Source organism: Apteryx rowi, unplaced genomic scaffold (assembly GCF_003343035.1).
Source record: "Apteryx rowi isolate R43461 unplaced genomic scaffold, aptRow1 scaffold_351, whole genome shotgun sequence".
Taxonomy (NCBI): Eukaryota; Metazoa; Chordata; class Aves; order Apterygiformes; family Apterygidae; genus Apteryx; species Apteryx rowi.
The window spans coordinates 5229-23186 of record NW_020449986.1 but is presented as its reverse complement, the minus strand read 5'-3'; the positions used below and the strand labels follow the sequence as shown (position 1 = coordinate 23186).

Sequence of the window (17958 nt, the reverse complement as noted above, 5' to 3'; positions counted from 1 at the left end):
AGGCAAAAGCATAGGTAAGACAGTGATATTATCTAAAGTGAAACTCAGTTTGGGGAAATGGACAAAGATTCAGACTGGCTTTTATATTTTTATTAAGCAGCACATTAGAAATTGAAAAGGCCTCTTAAATCATGCCTTCCTATCACAGTGTAGGATAATCACCTGCAAAGAAATTTTTGCCAGTCTTAGTCCAGTTTAGCATGGCCTTGGTGAGGATTCTTCCAGGAGTCAGTAGAGGAGATTCTGTGTTTCCAAAAATTAGGAAGATTTTCAGTTCAGAGAAAAGCCAAGAGATCAAAGGAATTGTGCAATAGACTAGGTGCCACATGGAATAATTTTGTTCCTGCCTGTGCTACTGTCTTGGTACATAGGCTCAGAAAAATCAGTTATTGCTCCATGGTTCCTTTTTCTTCTGCCTATTAATTGATGGTTAAGATATCTACATATTTTTGTAAAAGGCTCAGRGATGAAAAATGCAATATATTCTTATTATAATAAACATTTGCTTTCTTACATATATCTCTTGTGAGAAATTTCTTCCCCATTTACAGCCTTAATATTTATGCAGGTTTGCACATGACCATTAGGTTTCCCCTTTGTCATAGGTTAGCCAGGTTGTAAATGCCTTGACTTGTTGAAAATGGTGTTTTAACATCCCCAGCTCCCCAAGTGTTCTCACACTAGTTCAGCAATCTCTTCTTGTAGCTTTATATTAAAATAACCTAATACTTAAAGGATTTTGCAGAAGTTTGTTGCAGGGTTAATTTTTCAAAACACTTCTTATACAGCAGCTTTTAAAGTAATTGTGATATACCTTAAAGGTAATTAAGTAGTTAATCTTGTTTTCTGTTTTTTTAAGGATCCTCCAATGGCAGTGACCCTTGGCCTGCGAATGGAAGAAATGATTTTTAACCTTGCTGATACGCATTTATTTTTTAACGACTTGGAGGTAAGAATCAAAGAAACATTAACACCATTACACCTGGGTTTCTACCACAGTGGTTTTCCTATGCATTCGTGTTTAAGTGTGATGTTATCTGCTTCTCCAGACCTCAGTCAGACTCTAATCAGACAGAGGTTAGCCAGGTGGCAGTGATTTTCTTTGGCACCAGGGTCCTTCCGTGAAACTAGGGGAGAGTGGGAATATGAAAACTACCCCTTCCTCTCTGTAGCACAGATCTTTGTTCTGTGGGCATCTTGTTTTCGGTTTCCATGGATTTAGAGTTGTCTGCAGTGATTTCCAGGAGAGGGACCTATGTATCTCCCATCCTTTCTCTTGAAGTTCTCAAAATTCATTTGCTTTCAGTGGATGATATCATCTGACCATGAGTGACTACATTCTTCTCTCAACACTCTTGAGTAGCATTTTGGCCTCCCCCCCACCCCTTTCCTGCTCAAAGGAAGAATACTCTTCATTCACTTGAAAGAACACAGCATCAAGAGAACTGTAACTGTAGTAGATTATCTCATCATTGATATCTCTAATGCCATAGAAACGGAGGACACAGTCTGAGGACACAGGTTCCTTCTGATCATCAGTGTCAAAACCTTGCCATTAGAATAGAAGAGCTTATGTGCAGGTCATCTTCTCCCCTTCTCCACTCCCTGCAGAATACTGTGAATTTAAAGTGAGAAATTACAGGCAGGAGTGGCACATTCTGAAAAGTGCCAAAGTGGTATATGGAAGAAAAATAAAAAAATTTTGTATCTGTCTCGTTTTCAACATCAACCAACAGAAAGGCTTTTCTGAACTCTGTTTAGAAGTTTCTGGATTGATTTAAGGTTATTTTTTAGCTAAGAAGGCTGAAAGAATTCAGATAGTACTTATAGGTGTTGTACAAAACATAGTCAGGATTATATGGAATATTATGAGTCTTAACATTCAAGTCACCACCTATACATCTGATTCAATTCCTTAAATTTTTAGTTACCTTCCAGGTAATTTCATTTATATCCCTGTATTCCTTTTAGAGACTTTCAGTAAGCCGTACTAAATAACATGAATACTCTTTAGTTCAGATTCTTCACTGTCCTATGCTTTTGGCAGATGCTTGCCACCAGATTTCTGGACGTCTCAGAGGTATATGAGTTTGGCCAATTCATACATGATCTCTGCATATCGAATCCTGTTGGGAATCAGATACTGTACTCTTTAGTTGATGGTGTTTCTTCATCTTTCATTTATTTGTTTCCCCTTCCAGATCACAGGGGGAAATCTGGACACAAGTTCCCGTCCCAAAATTCTGATCTGGCAGACTTTCAAGGGTAGTGTGTCATGGACTGACAATGTCAGTCTTTTTGGTTGCCCACATTTTCTTCCTGAGGTAACCAGGAGACCACGTTTTGTCACAGTGTGCCAAGGCATGCATTTTGACATCTGGTCAGAAAAGGGAGAGACCTTTTCCCAGGCAACGACCACTGTGGATTGCTCAYCTGTTAAAATCACACTGCCAAAGTGACAACTGTCTGGGAAGTAGGCCCATCAGCAATGCTTCAGAAACATTTTGTTTCAGTCCTGGAGTCCAGATCTGTTAACATGGAATGTGACAGTCTTACGACTGTGTTTATTTATTTATTTATTTTGTAGAATAAACAGTGAGTGAAAAAGCAGCTCTCAAATTAAACTAGAGGCTTTTCAGACCTTCCCCTGATCCAAATCAATTGTTTTCCTACTCAGAGTAGATCACAGTGTTCCCTCCATGGACAGATATTTTGCCAGTAACCACAGTTGGAAGACTGAGTTTTTGTTTAAAATGCCAGAGGAAGGTATCTGATGAGTGAATGGAGAAAATGAAGATAAATTAGATTTTTTCATCCATTGGGACCTGGATTTTTCTAGTGTGCACTTCCTCTGTTCCTTTGTTAGCCGTAGGTGGGAGGAAAATCAGAAGGTACCAGGCTGAGGTTGTCTTTGCTGTCCCTTGCAGACCTCATTTATCCTCAGCTCTTTTCAAGTCGGGAAACTAGGATCTGCTTCACCCTATACCTGAGCTGCAGTTCCTCCTTTCAGTGGCAGAAACATAAGAAATTAAAACCCTGGATATGCCTCAGCCGGTCGGTGTTTTATTGCAGTCTTAGTGAGTCATCACTTGACAATGCAAGTGCATTCGGTGAATGTTCTCTTTCTGGTGCCCCATACCAGGGATAGATTCCAAATCAATTTTTCAAAGCATTGCTTAAATTTCTTTTTAACAGACCTTTGCCCCAGCACACTCACATTTCATGTGGCACCCAATGAACTTTAAGCCCTTCAGTAGCATGTGCCCAGATTTCTTCAAGCTTGTGCTGAGTTCAAGTGGAAGAGTTCAGCAAAATGGAACTTTCCCCTCTTTGCATATCTCTTTATTCTCGCTTGTGGCTGCTGAAGCTTCATTCCTTTCTCTCGTTATTTATTTAGCCATTTCAGGCTCAGCAGTCATAGGTCAGTTAAAAATCTGTATCATCACATCTTGTATATTCTTAATAGGGTTCTTTTAATATCCTGTCCAAAAATTCATACTCCAGCTCATTCCAGAACTTGAAGAGTATCCAAACAGTTTTCAGTTTTAGATAAATCAAAAAATTCTGCTTGGGGACTTTCTTTGAGAGTCTCGTAACTCAATCAGTTTGATTTGATTAAAACCAATTTCTGTAGGCAGTTAAGTGTTTTATAACCCAGAATTCAGCATTGTTTCAAAACCAACTCTATTACAAGATTACCAAAGTTTCCAAAGTTCTTGTTCTGAGCTGTATGCACAAATTCTAGCACATACCAGAAGACCAACAAGTTTCTATGTTCTTGGCAAGTAAGGTTACAACAGCTTTTGTACTCAAGAGCATAGCATCCTATGCCAAAATACATAGAGGCATCCTTTTAATATGCAGACAAGTAAATCTGTCTGTTTAAATGTTTGCAGAGCACAAGGACATTACTAAGCGCTGAATATTACCGTGGATCTGCATGATAACTGTGTAAGGGATTCTGAGAATTCGCTATATCCTTCTCCAGTTCTTGTTTTGTATTCCTCTCTCTCTCTCTCTCCCCCCCCCCCTTCCTCAGGAGTGGGGAGGTAGTCTGCAATGTAACAACAGCAGGCTGAGCTTCTGATGGTCATGATCATCAAGGCACAAGGCCTTTAGTTCTTACTGGGAGAAGTGAGATGGGCTTTTATTCAGTACACAGATTACTTATCCTTTCATCATCTCACTTTTCTGAAGTGGTGAGCCATCATGTCCCATATGGTCTGTCTTGCTTTCATCTATCATCACAATAAACCATGCAGCTCTGGACATGATACCTGTAAGAGACCAATGAAGCCATATTCCTATAATGTTGACTCCAGTCACTAAGTCCTCTAAGCTGTCTTTTTTTTTCCCTCTCTTGCTTGGTTGTAAGCACTACATACCAAGGGCTAGTAATAACAACCAAGTTATTGAAAGTTATCACATACAAAAATAAAGCTTTCCTTCCTTTATGCAAATATGTCTTATTACAATGACTGCTGATGCAGAAATTCCAGTCTGTTGAGACATTCCCTGCTGACCTACTAACCCGTGTTCTAATCAGCCAAGCTGCAGTTTTATTTGAGGCTAGGCTGTTCTCCAGCTATTTCATTCTCAGTGTATAAATTTTAGTTAGCTTGAGAAATATCACTTGGGAGGCAATTGGTATTTTGCCATGAAAGTAGAAGTCTTGTGCTCTAGAAAGTTCATGTGCCTGAGCAATGCGTAGGGGATGGGACTAAGTTCAGTAATAACATCCAGAGTAATACATTCTGTTCTCCACCAGGTCAGAAATAAAATGAAGCTTTTCTCTCTATTTCAATATTAATTTTAGGACAGCTTTTAGAAAATTGGTAGGGCATACTATATGCACACCCACAAAACAATCAGCATCTACAAAATGCAAGCAGTAATTTGGACATGAGTTTTTCTACTCCCATTATCCTCCTCTACTCTCTAGAGCAATGAAGAAAAGCATATTTATTTAAAATGAACTGAATTACATTTTCATTTTTATGGTAAGCCTAGCATATTTTAAATAAGATTTTGTAATTGTTTTTTTCTCATTAGGGAATGGAAATGAGGGAGAAAAAATATGTTTAAATAACACTCAAAATTTGGGAAGCAGCTCAAACCAGTTTTAACAGAGTCTGAAGCATATACATTAAATGATTAGTTCTGTATAGCCTGAGAAGGCATAGTGCTGAATATCTGCTCTGTAACAGCATTTTTGTTTTCACTGCWGTGAGTCAGTGTTTTTACTAGATAATGACATTGCCATTCCAGGAGGATAATTTTATGGATGATTTGTTGATTCTGTACTCTCAAATTTTCAGGCTCTAAAACTTCCTGCAAAGAATTGACGGCACTCAGATATTACTTAAATTAGCATTGCTTCAAACAAAAAAACAGTTATCATACCTATATTATTTTCTGTGCACTCAGTAAGAGCAAATATATTTTATCTTTCTTAGTTTTGACCTTGCACAGCCAGTGACCCATGTTGAGAAGGGTGTAAGCCAGTACTGTAGCTGTTGTGAAAGGTACTTTACCTTAACATTTAAACTGACGGAGAGCTTGCTTTCCTTCTTCTGCACAACTGTTTGGTCTCACTTACGAGCAAATTCAAATCTAGTGTTGTGCCACCACTTTCCTGTTTCTTTTGGGAAAAGGAGAGAACTGTCTCAAATCTGCCCAAACCGTCTACTCAGTTTTACAAAGCCTTCTTCTCTTTTTGAAAGTTTGCTCGCCCTAGATAAATGAATTTGTAAAATGTAAACATTTTACTTGAAGTTGATGAAACAAATAGAAAACAAAATAAAATGAAACAAAGAGTGGTGGACACATGAGCTTGCTGTTGTTCAAGAACTGTGTACTGCCAGACTGTTGAGTGGATGTGGGTATTGAGTGGCTCCAAAAGGAGAAGAGGAGGAAGAAAATGGAGGAAGGTGGAGAATGCTGTTGATTTTGATCCACCCTAGATGGGTGTTAACTAAGTGACTTTACTGCAGGGACAAGAGTCAAGTAATCAGAATTCTTGAGTCAATGAGCAAAATGTGAGCAAAAAAATAAAAGTAAACAGCTGAGCCTTTGCCACCCACAGTAGAATTGTTATCTGATATTTTCAAGGCTGGAGCAGTATAGCCGAATGACTTAAAAAAAACCAAAGAAYAGCAGACACTCATTTTTATCCATGAGGGCTTCTGTGTGCTCTCCATGTACTTAGTACTTGTTCAAATTCACAGGACTGGTTCTTAAACTTTTAAAATTTTCTAATGCTTTGACCAGTCCCATTGAAACCAGTGAAGGTGATGAGGAAGCCAGATATTGCTCAGAGACTGTAAAATACTGGGTTAGAATTTGTCCCAAAGGGGCGTTTTGTCTGATTTTTGAGTTCCTGTGCTCCACTGGGTGGAGTATAGTTGCATTTTTTTCAGGAGAATAAATAATAAACAAAGATTAAAAAACGAACTTTTTTATTACAGCAGTCAATTCCTCTTTTCTTTCTCTTTTCATCTGTTATTTATATCCAAATTCAGCTTCTTTAAAATGTTCTACAGCTCAGATTAATCTGCTCCTCAGATATAATCAAAAATGTATTTTATTTCTCTAGTGGGGAGAAGAGTGATTAATTTCTTTTCCTCAAACTGCAGTTCTTTCATGCCTGTCTCAATAGATTAAGCCAGATGAGCAGAATTTAGCCACTCAATCTTTTAGTCTTGATGCAGAATTTTACATTATGATTGCATGTATTAAAATGACATTGTATGTATTTATTTATCCACAAATTGCTAATCTGATTTTTTTAACAAAATTGCTTCATGTGGGTAAAAACCTACTAAATTTTCATTCAGTGCAAAGCAAACAAAACTTTGGACCAGAAATGGTATTTCCCCAAACTCACACTGATATTGTTTTCCCTGAAAAAACTCTAGGAATTTGTGGTATATACATTTGGAAATCACTCCTGTGCTCTGATTTGTCCTTTTTCTGGACAGATTAGCCCTAGTACTAGACTGAGATTTGAAATGTAGAACTGCATACTCCTGCATGTCACAGAGAGTCTGACCTAAGTGTAGCTTGTCAGCAACTTTATTTGAAGTAGGTGACCCAGATAACTCTTTATTTGAAGCATGAAACTGTGCATTTGGAAAGTTCAGCCCCACTTTGTTCTAGTGATGAGATTAAATTATTGAAAACAACATAGTTGGTGAGTCATTTTTAAATCTGTCTTTGAATTTTTTCACAAATTAAATTAATTATGTTAACAACAGCTATTCTAAATACAAAAAACAAAAACAAAAACACTTATACGGGAAAGTAAAATCTCCAGACACTGAATTTCAGGTGTGTCTTTGAGTTCAGATGTTAATTCTAGCAACTACAGAAGGCAATAATACAATGCCTGCAAGACTTGTTTATATTTACCATTGCATGGTGTCTTGAAATACCTATTTATTTTTGCTTCCCTCTGTATTTTCCTGTCTTTCTGCTGTAACCAATGTGCAGAAAGAGATATGTGATAGGTATGCACTTATAAAAACATTTTGGAGGGGAGTTAAATTTTCACTGTACCTCGCAGTTCCCTGGAGTTACTTCCAGCCCTTCCAAAACCAGGAAATAGTGACATTCTCCAGGACTGATTGATTCTTTGAGATTTCCCAGCCAAAGGCACTTGGATAAATCAAGACAAGAATCTGATAAGCATCCACACTCCTAGAGACCTAACATAAATGACATGCCTTTTGAGGTTCATCATTACTACTTTTCAGAGAGTGGGGAAATACGGTTTAGGTGATTTTGAAATACTGGCACACTAGAGAGACTCTAAGAGAGGGCTGATAAATGTTGTCTTTTAAAATTAAAAATAATTTTTATCTAAAACCACACTGAAATAACATATCACTTTTCTGAAGACCTATTTTCACCCATATTTTTTATAGTGTAGAAAGAGTTGAAGTTTCTATTATTTTGAAGAAATTGATCTGATATGAGGCTGTGAGCGTACATACACTGCCATCTTCTGGTGCAGTTAGTGGCCTGCAAAGATCAACATATATGCTGAGCACATGGTGATCATACTCTCTTAAAATAAATTATCGTTTAATTTTTTTTTTTCAACAGGAGTGTGATCAAGTTCATATAGATGATGTTTCTTCTGATGATAATGGTCAAGACCTAAGGTAAGATCAAATGTTTGTTTCAAAATTTTTTCTTCAAAGATTAAATAAATTGAGCATTTACAGGAATACATTGTATTTATTTTTACTGTATTTTGGGTGTTTGCAGTACCTACAGTTTTGCAACTGATGGCTTCCATGCAGCTGCAAGTAGTGCAAACCTTTGTCTGCCAACAGGTGTAAGAGGAGGGGTTGACTGGATGAGGAAGCTGGCTTTCCGTTACAGAAGAGTAAAAGAGTTGTATAATACTTACAAGAACAACATAGGAGGTGAGTTTAAGGAACACATTTTTGTCAAAAACAATTTAGAATACTGATCAGGTTAAACCGTATGGTAATGAACTCGTGCCAAGTGAATGTGCCTTGGAAGCCATTTTGTGAATAGAAAATTAAGTGATTGGACCTTCTGCTATTGACGGTTACAGGAATGACAGATCCTACATAGTGCTCTTGTGCAGGAGAACCAGAAATGGGGAATCAGAGCAGAATTCCATTTAACATGCAGAGAGCCCATTTTTCCTCCTTCAGACCCAGCTCGGATATACCTACCTCCTATTGACTTACTGGCTGAGTCACTTACCTTGCCTAAAATCAGCTAACTATAAAATAACTCCATAGCTAACACAGTTAATTGTGTTAGCAAGAAAATCCCAACTTCATTTGAGAAGAGAGCTTTTTATTGTTGTTTTCGCTCATGGACATCTCAGTGCCAGCACGTTTTCGGGAAGTCAGAGGAGCAGAACTGAAGGAATATGTCCTGGAGAGTTGTGTATGAATTGTAGAGACAGCCAACCCTCTTCTGAAGAGGGGAATATGTCAGCTGACTACTCAAGAGATTGAGAGAACAGAGAATACTTACAGATCTTCAAACATTTCTACAGCCACATTCAAGGCTGAGAAGAGGCCAGCCCAACCAGGCAGTGGTTCAAGGAAACTCTTTCCCATTCTGTAGCATGGACTTTTTCAACTCAGTTGAAATTTATTTCAAAGAAACTTGAAACTCAAAGTAAAGCTCACCTGCAGCAAAAACAGATAGGTGTGCTCTTAGCAGTTCCTGCAGTTTCTCAAAAATGGAAAACAATATTGCTAATAATATGGACAGTGAATTTGTCACTGGCTTAATCATTTTATAAAATAGGTATATATGGCTTATATATTTTCACTTTTACTGGTTCAAAGTCTTTTCTTGTCACAGGATGAAGCAATAGCAGAGAAGGGTGATAGTAGATGGTTAGATTTTACTTGCTCTGAAGCGTGGTGACTTGAATCCCTGAGAAGTGAATGATAGTCCCCAAAGAAACTGCCCTGCCCTGACTTTCCTTGCTGTCATCAATGGAATCTTTATATATAAAGAATACATGAAACAGTCTTACCCACAAATTTACTGGGTTTCTGTATGACATCTCTTAATGCATCTGGGATTCTAAAGCTGTTACATTTCGTTAAAGCTTTAACACTAATGAGAGCTTATGTCAGCACAGCATAGAGAAACACAGTAACAGGAAGCATTGTTGCAAAGACACAGTACAGCTGTGTGCTGGTACATTGTGTTAAGATTTTTATTGTCCCCCACAAATCGTGGTTCTGAAATATATTCCACTTGGGCAAGCAGCATTAAGGGGCAAGTTCCTTCATGCACCCTCCACTCATTAGCCTTTATAATAATCTTTTTTATTATGTATGTAACTCTTTATTTCAAAATAGCAATTAGAAGCCAGCAGAAGACTAGGTCAAACTAGGAGTTTTTAGGTTGCTTTGTTTCAGATTTTTGAAAACTGTCATCACCACTTCTTGAGAATATGGGATGTGAAAGAGGAGAAGGATACTAGAGGTCACCGTGCCTTCTTGCCTGCTCTTCCAGGGCCATATGTAAATTTAAAATAGTTTGGTTCTAAAGAAGTCAGGGCTACCTAGGTTTTGAGAATGTATGATGTACAGACAAGGCTGTAATATTGTAAGTACTGCAAAAGGAGTTGCCATTAGTAACTAGAACAGGAAGTGAAGAGCAAGCAAACGAATGCTGTATTTTCACATGCTAACCTGAGATTTACATATAAAATGAGCCATAAGCAGGGCAGTTATAAGCATATGCAGATACTAGAAAAAAAAGTTTATTCTAAAGTTCCTTGTTCTCTATGAGTGTCTCTACCTATGATCCTCATGGCATGATCCCCTTGTCACTGCCTCTGATAATTAGAGGGTAAGGTGTATGTGAGAATTTCATTTCAAAAATGTATTCTTCAGAGAGGTACACTTAAAAACATGGTAAAGGAGGCTGAATATATGAAAAAAATAAGATGACTACTTATTAGATATCTACAATACCCTCTGACATTGCTTGATACATTGATGTTACCAGACTGCAAAGAAAGCAGAAAGCAATTTACTGAGCCTTGAAGACAACAGTTTTTCTCTTTGCTGTTTATTCAAATTCTAGAGGAATTTAAAATAGAAACAATCTCTGCAAAATCTATAAATTCCAGCTAGCACAGAATTTAACTGCTTTTTTTCCTTGATTTTTTACATAAAAGGTCTCCTCGGTCCTGCTAAAAGAGATGCATGGTTGCAATTAAGAGCAGAGATTGAAGCTCTAACAGATTCCTGGCTAACAAATGCACTTAAATCATTATCAATTATCAGCACAAGGTATGTATTTGAGTCTACTGTAAAACTTTTTAAAAAAAATTTTGACATGTAATGGCTTTTTTGACATTTTAGATTACAAGATACTAGTACCTCTATAGAATAGAATAGGTCTAACATGATTTTTAGATGGGATGAAGGAAAAATTCCATGGAAATTGATTTCATTTTCAGTGATTCCAGCATTTATTGGAGATTGTATGAAATGACTTTTAAAATGTGGTAAATGACCCTGTGTATATATATATTTTTAGAACTCTGAGCCAGCCTTTAAATTATTGTCCTGTGGGCAGCATCCTCTGAACTCCAAATATGCTTTATTTTTCAATGCTTGTGCCTATTCATAGTGGTGCCTAAGTACAGTACAGATCCCAGAACACAAAATCATTTTCTTTCTGTCCTTCTTTCAAATAATCAATATGATTAAGCATATATGTAAGTTTTTAGAAAAGCAAGTATTTATGTTATACACTAATATTGAGTTAAAAGTCTGTGCTTCCAGTCCTGAAACATAAAATTAGTTGTTCCTTTGAGATAACAAAATGGGGAACACTGCTGCTGCTGCTTAGTTAGCCATGCAGTTTTTCTTCTGAAATCCTCAAAAATGGAAGTTTTAAATGATAAAAAGGAACAACATTTAGCCATCTTGCCTCCTGAGCATGTCTGAGGGAGGAATCAGTGTTGAGTGAAAAGAACAAACTTGGAAAGGTGTGAAAAACTATTTTAAACTCATAAATATTTTTGCAATATGTTTCTGCTGTTTAAATTTATTAGAAGCATCTTAAGTACCTCGAGAGAACAAAAATAAAAATTCTGTTTAATTTGCTGTGCTTAGCTCTGCATTTCTTAGCTCATGCACTCTGTAATGAAGACCATTTGAGCATTGGTGGATGAGTCTGGAAAAATCGTTATCAGTTACTCAAAACTGTTAAATAATAGTCATTTATTTACAGATTTACGATTACATTAGGTACAGATATAAATCTTCAGAAGATATCTATGAGGCAGCTAAACATTATTTACATGTCGCTGACAGGAAATTGAGACATACATAAAGGCAGTAGCCGAAGGTCTTTCTTGGAATTTGTGGAAGGACCAGGATCAAAAATCACAAGTAGTTGCTCTTGGCTCCGTGTTCACACTTTGGTCATACTCATGTTCCAGCCTATCAGTGCTTGTGAAGTAGCTTGGCCTTGAGTTTTTGTTGTGTAACTGCTATCTCAGCTTCTCCCTCTTCTCAGAAATATTCCTACTCTTGAAACGTGAAGAAAGTGATGTCTAGTTATTAAATTCCCATTATGCAGAAATGTGTATTGTCTGTTTCTTTCCCCTCAGGAGAGTAACAAATGATCTTTTCACTTTCTCCTAACACTTTTAACTGGCTGGTAGTTAGTGATAAGTAATTGCCAGCTTGAAAAACATGCTTCCAAAGCTTTAGGATGCCTATTTTCAAAAGTAATCAGTGATGTTAGATATCTGTATTTTAGTGGAGTCATCTTCAGGGTTCTGGTTTTCATAAAGCAGTGTGGAATACTTCCTACTAGTCAGACCTGCATATTTATGTAGAGGATAGGAAAAGATGGGATTTTTCCAAAAGTTTCATGTACCTTTTTCTGGAGGTGGTGGTGCTGAGTAGCACAGCAGTATGAGTGAAAGTAAATGCTGAGGAATGTTGAATATGCTCTCATTGGCTATGTTATCACATCAGCATTTGGGAAATGGATTTAAACTGCTTCTCTCCTTTTAGGAGTAACTGCGTAAACGTGTTGGTAACAACAACCCAGCTTATTCCAGCACTTGCAAAAGTCCTGTTATACAGCTTAGGAGGAGCTTTTCCTATTGAAAATATTTACAGTGCAACCAAAATAGGTAAGAAAATGATACTTTCATCCAATCGGATGAAACATTGCATTATCAACAATTTTTTTGCCAGTAATGGATGGATTCAAAACCACTTTCCTGACACTTATGTTGTCAGTTATAAGAGTTATGTATTGCATGTGTTTAGATTGTTTTTATCAATTATAGGAATCCTAATTGAGCATATTTTCTATGATGCCTAAAGGAGTAAAGGCTCCAGTACTAGGCCTCTCTTCAAAGCCTCTCATAGTACAGAAAAAATGTGGAAAAGAATAAAGAAACGAGTTTTGTTAATTAAAATCTAAACAGAACTTTCTTTAAAATAGTCTCTGGTCTGACCTTCAGCTTTATGTAAGCTAGGCCACAGTTTCACAAGCTTCTTCTGGAAGCATAATACATCAGTGATGGTAATGTTACCAACAGAAGCCATGTTGATGGATATCACAAGGGCAGTTCCCTATTTTGTTGGTAGCTACTTACCTCTTTGAAGGGGCTTGTGTATCACAGTTTGGGAATTCATAGTTTTGAAATCACATCCAAAATTTTCGTGTAAACTAAGAAATGTCACCATTCCTGTGAAACATGACACAGCCTGTTAACAACTTGGCAGATTTCCAAAAATCTTGGCAGACTTCATGATGTATCGTTTATTGATTTAGGAATGCTTAATTTCGGTATCCACATCATCTTATGTAACAGAGTGTGAGACTGCACTGACAGAGTATTCGAATATATTTCCTAAATGATTTTCATAAGTGAAAAAACAATGCATATTCTAACAGGGTCAAGAAAATCAATTAATCATCTTTTAATGAGCTGTAGCTGTCTTATAGACAGAAATGCTTCAAATACTTTAAAAAACTTGAGTCAAGGCAGAAGTATCCCAAACATCACATGGTATTAACCAGCCTGGGGAGAGAATGTCGTCTGTCTTACAGCCTGTGTATTTTGGATTCAGTTATTGAGATTACACTCAGACCATGGGAAGGAGCATTGAGAAATAGTGCCAACATCACAGAAAGGGGTGGGAAGTGAAGCACCATTTCTGGAAGCCATTGAAGGATTTCTGCATCAGGAATTCCTTCTAGGAACAACGTGGCCACTGTTACAACTCTGTCAGGAACACAGTAAACTCTGCTGGGTGCAGGATCTCTCTTTACTTTTCATCTCGGTGATCTCTTCACTGCACTGGGCACAGAGCTATAACTGTGACTACTGTTTACACACAGTGAAATCTGATCCTCATTCAACATAATACACACAATGCTTTTGCTAATCATAAGCCATTTTTTGTGGACCATCTGAAGAAAAATAAGAGGAGCGCAATAAGAATCAGAGATCTAAAAAACATGAGCTTGTGAAAAGAGACTGAAAAACCTGGGGGGAGGCATAGTAACAGCCTTAAGGTATCTAAAAAGCCATGGCAGAGAGAAAAGAAATAATCTTTCTCTATGTTGATGGGAGGTAAGACAGTAACTGATGGTTTCATTGCAATAAGGTGTGTGTAGTTTGGATATCAAGGAGAAACTTCCTAATGGTAAAGGTTAATTAAACATGGGAATCGCCTGTGGAAGTTGTGAAATCACCAACATCAGAATATTTTTAGAATAGCTTGCAGAGGCATTTGTTGGGTAAAACTGAACCTGCAGTAGTGGGGGAAGATAGGCTAGATGACCTCTCATGGTCCTTTTCAATCCTACTTATTATTTGTTGTTACTGTCTTAGCCTCCTTGCTTCCATAGCCCTGTAAAAGAGGCAAATATTTCATGAAGTTCCCCCTGGAAACTGCTGTCTAATTTTGTTTTCCTTGTCCATTGTTCTTTGACCATTTTTTCCATTGCTGCATAGCTCATTGCTGCAGATACATTGAAGTAAAGTTGCTGCTTTTGTTGAAAAATTATTATTACAATAATAGGGAATCATTTAATTCAATTATTCATTCACTGACCTATTCTTTTTTTACAGTGTTGGTAATTCCTTTATTTTAGTAGCTTTTCTGTAACTCTTAACATAGAAATATAGTTTTAGTGGAAGCAGCTTATTGTCACTAAGGGAATTCATTGCTTCTCACCAGTTTTAGCTCTAAATCACAAGGCTGAGAGCTATAAAAAAGTAGTAGTAACAATGCCTTACCACTGCAATAATCCTTTATAGAGCTTCACCATAACTCACTTGATAGCTTAATTAGTGCATTGTTTTTCAGGCAAAGAGAGCTGTTTTGAGCGTATAGTGTCCAGATTTGGCACTAACATAACTTATGTTGTGATTGGAGATGGCCGAGATGAGGAGCATGCAGCTAATCAGGTAACTTCACTCTGAACTCTTATCTCATTTATCTTCCAGGAAAAGAAAGTTGCTTTGAACGAATAATGCAAAGGTTTGGCAGAAAAGTAGTATATGTTGTAATTGGGGATGGTGTAGAAGAAGAACAGGCAGCAAAAAAGGTAACCTGTCTACTGAAATGTTGGTGTGATACATAGCTACTAATGCAAGCCTTTCTGTTTGCATTTCTGTTAGTGTTGCGCAATGGCAGAATGACAAATAATTTCAGTCTACAGATGCAAGGCAACAAAAGCATGATGAAACCAACACTTACAATGAAATGAACCATTTGGATTCTAGCATTTGCTTTGTTTCAGTTTGGAAATAAAAATTGCAAAATTATTTATAAAATATACAAAAACTGATGAGGGCAAAATGTCTGATTAACTTCAAGCAAAGTAATCCTAAAAAGATGACACAGCAAGAGCTAGGAAATGATGGTTGGGTAGTGGTTTTCTTTAAAGGGTGAAATCAGGGAGGTTTCAAGAGAAGTGTTACAGAGAATGTGGAAAAATATCTAAAGGATAGTGCAAATTTTTGCTAACATAAACAGAGATCTGCAGTTTACTGGAGGAAATGTGATGAGCATATAGTTTACTTCAAGAAATATGTATCTGCAAAATCAAAAAGGACACAATGTACATATTGTGCACCAAATTGGTGTTTATAAAAAAGATCTGATTCTTTAGAATTACTCAGTTTTCTCAAGTTAAAAGTTTGAGTGAAAACTTCACCAGATAAGTTTTCAATGTTCAGAAACAGATAAAATTAGTAATAATTTGAGAGCTATACTTCCCAGTATAACCCCTGGAAGTGTGCAGAAACTGAAAATTTTTGCCTCAGGCTTTCACAGGCCAAGTGACATAAATGCCTTTGTGCTAGGAAAAGCAAAATTAAATGCCCTTTTAGTATTAAGTAATTTTTACAGTGTAGTTGTAATGGAAACAAAATGCAAATAACCAAAATGCTCATTCCAAATGGTTCTTTAATACAGGTACATTACTGGTGATGGGTCTTTTATAGTTTGTGCTAAACAAAGGTGGTTGGATTGTGTACTTTCCAGTTTGGCATGCTTTTTTCTTAATGGTAGCTATATTGCATGAACAGATGCAGATTCATAGGGATAGATGAACCCAGTACATTACAAATAGATCTGAACAGAATGGGGAAGTATGTTTTTTATTCCATTCTGGACAATTGCTAAGGGAGAATAGTGCATATATCTGCTTGTCCCACAGACACTGATGCTGACTGCAACATAAATTATCTTTTTTTAAAACTAGTAATTTGTTGTTTTCTCCCTAAAAGAGATTTTTTTTTCCCTCAGTGGAAAAAAATGTATTTCAGCTCTATTTCAAAGTGTTGTAAGTGAGGCCTCCTTTAATGAAAGTCTTATAACCCTTTAAATGGTCACTCCATCTTTTGCAAAGTATAGTAAGTGGAGCTGAAACAGAGATTTCCTATTGATGCTCCACTGTATGGGATTCCATGCTAAAAAAAAAGCAAATAGCCCTCTCTAAGTAGTGAGTTCTTTCCAAAGAAACTAGTAGGAAAGACAATCTATTTATTTACTTTCAGTCAAAGAAATAAGCTCAGATCTATTTTGGTCTGATTTTTGTCAGTATCTTACTAACAAAAATCAATCCAGAAACACAATGGTGTAAAATACATGGTTGCAAGTTGACCAGATGTCTGTCATATACCACCCTATGTCACAGTGTTCATTTTTCCTCACCTTTTTTCCTCATCTAACAAACACAGCACAACATGCCTTTCTGGAGGATATCCAGTCATTCGGACCTCTTGGCTCTCCATCAGGCACTGGAACTAGAGTATTTGTAACTGTGTTCTAAAGTTGGCGCTCCTTTTTATATATATATATATATATATATATATATTTCAAGTACACTGAATTTTTATGTGTGATTCAATGCCTCTGGCTTTACACATATGAATTGTCTTAAGAAGGGAAGAAATATTTGGAATTAAAAATTCCAAATTGAAGAATTCAGATTACTGAATGGAGTTGAAACGTTAGTGCTACGTAAGGAAGCTCTATGGTCTTATATATGCAACGTTTTTAAATGAATTAAAACTGTGGAGGTTGCTGGTACATACCAAATGAGCCCTGACAGGAGAGAACAAAGGACTCAAACTGGCAAAGCACCAACATGCGTTTTCCAACCGACATTCCTCAAAATGGGATATATTCTCAGCACTGAGGTTTGAACCAGACTTTAGCCTACCTAACCCAGAAAATCTGAATTGGAATGCACTCAGACTGTATAATGACAATCCTGTCTAGTCCTGTAATTTGTGTAAATTATTGATGAAAATAATTTACTGTGACTTTATTAGCAGCTGATTTTGGAAGTGGATGCAATTTTTCTTTCTTTTTGGGGGGGAGGGGAGGGAAAGGTTATATAATATTGTCTCTTTTATAAGTTTGGCAAACAGAATGTGCATAATGATGTGTTGTGCCTTAAAGAGAAGACTGTGTTCGTGTGTTATAATGTAATTTTGGTTAAAAACTATGTAGATAAACAAAAAAAAAAATCTTTGTGATAATTTTTGACATGACCAAATTTCAAATTCAAAGCAATCAAAGAGCAGGGCTGCACCAAAGCATTTAAGTATTTGTTGCATTAAAAGAAATAATAATAAAGGAAAGTTTGTGTTTTTATTTGGATTCTGAATAATTCCAATGATTGTTTGAGGCAAGTTAAGAGGATATTGCGAGACTGATACTGGGGACCGTTACCTTGACAGCTAACAAAAGTGTTTAACACCTTCAACATCATTTCTTGATTCCCCAGTGAGAGAACTAAGAGCCATATTCATAAATTACTTAGTCCACTGAAAGCCATACAGTGAGTGCATCTGCTATATATGAAAGAACAAATTCCCAGCCAGCAGACAAACGTATTTATTTGGAGTGTGCTGGTGGCATTACTGGAAGGTGAAAATGCAAT

General features: G+C 36.8%; 1 protein-coding gene across 9 annotated transcripts in view; it reads left to right on the top strand.

The window, feature by feature from the left end:
- EYA4 (EYA transcriptional coactivator and phosphatase 4) overlaps nt 1-17529 on the top strand; it is a 76918-nt gene extending 59389 nt beyond the window's left edge. For 5 of the 9 annotated variants that reach the window (XM_026072818.1, XM_026072817.1, XM_026072822.1 and 2 more), the window contains 7 exons: nt 860-949; nt 8107-8165; nt 8272-8432; nt 10694-10808; nt 12552-12673; nt 15008-15108; nt 16748-16828. In XM_026072818.1, the coding sequence (XP_025928603.1) occupies nt 860-949; nt 8107-8165; nt 8272-8432; nt 10694-10808; nt 12552-12673; nt 15008-15108; nt 16748-16828 (729 nt within the window). Of the gene's footprint in view, nt 1-859; nt 950-8106; nt 8166-8271; nt 8433-10693; nt 10809-12551; nt 12674-14867; nt 14969-15007; nt 15109-16747 lie in introns of all 9 variants that reach the window. The other 4 variants (XM_026072819.1, XM_026072823.1, XM_026072820.1 and 1 more) reach the window with 2 other exon arrangements.
- The last annotated feature ends 429 nt before the right edge of the window (nt 17530-17958 follow it).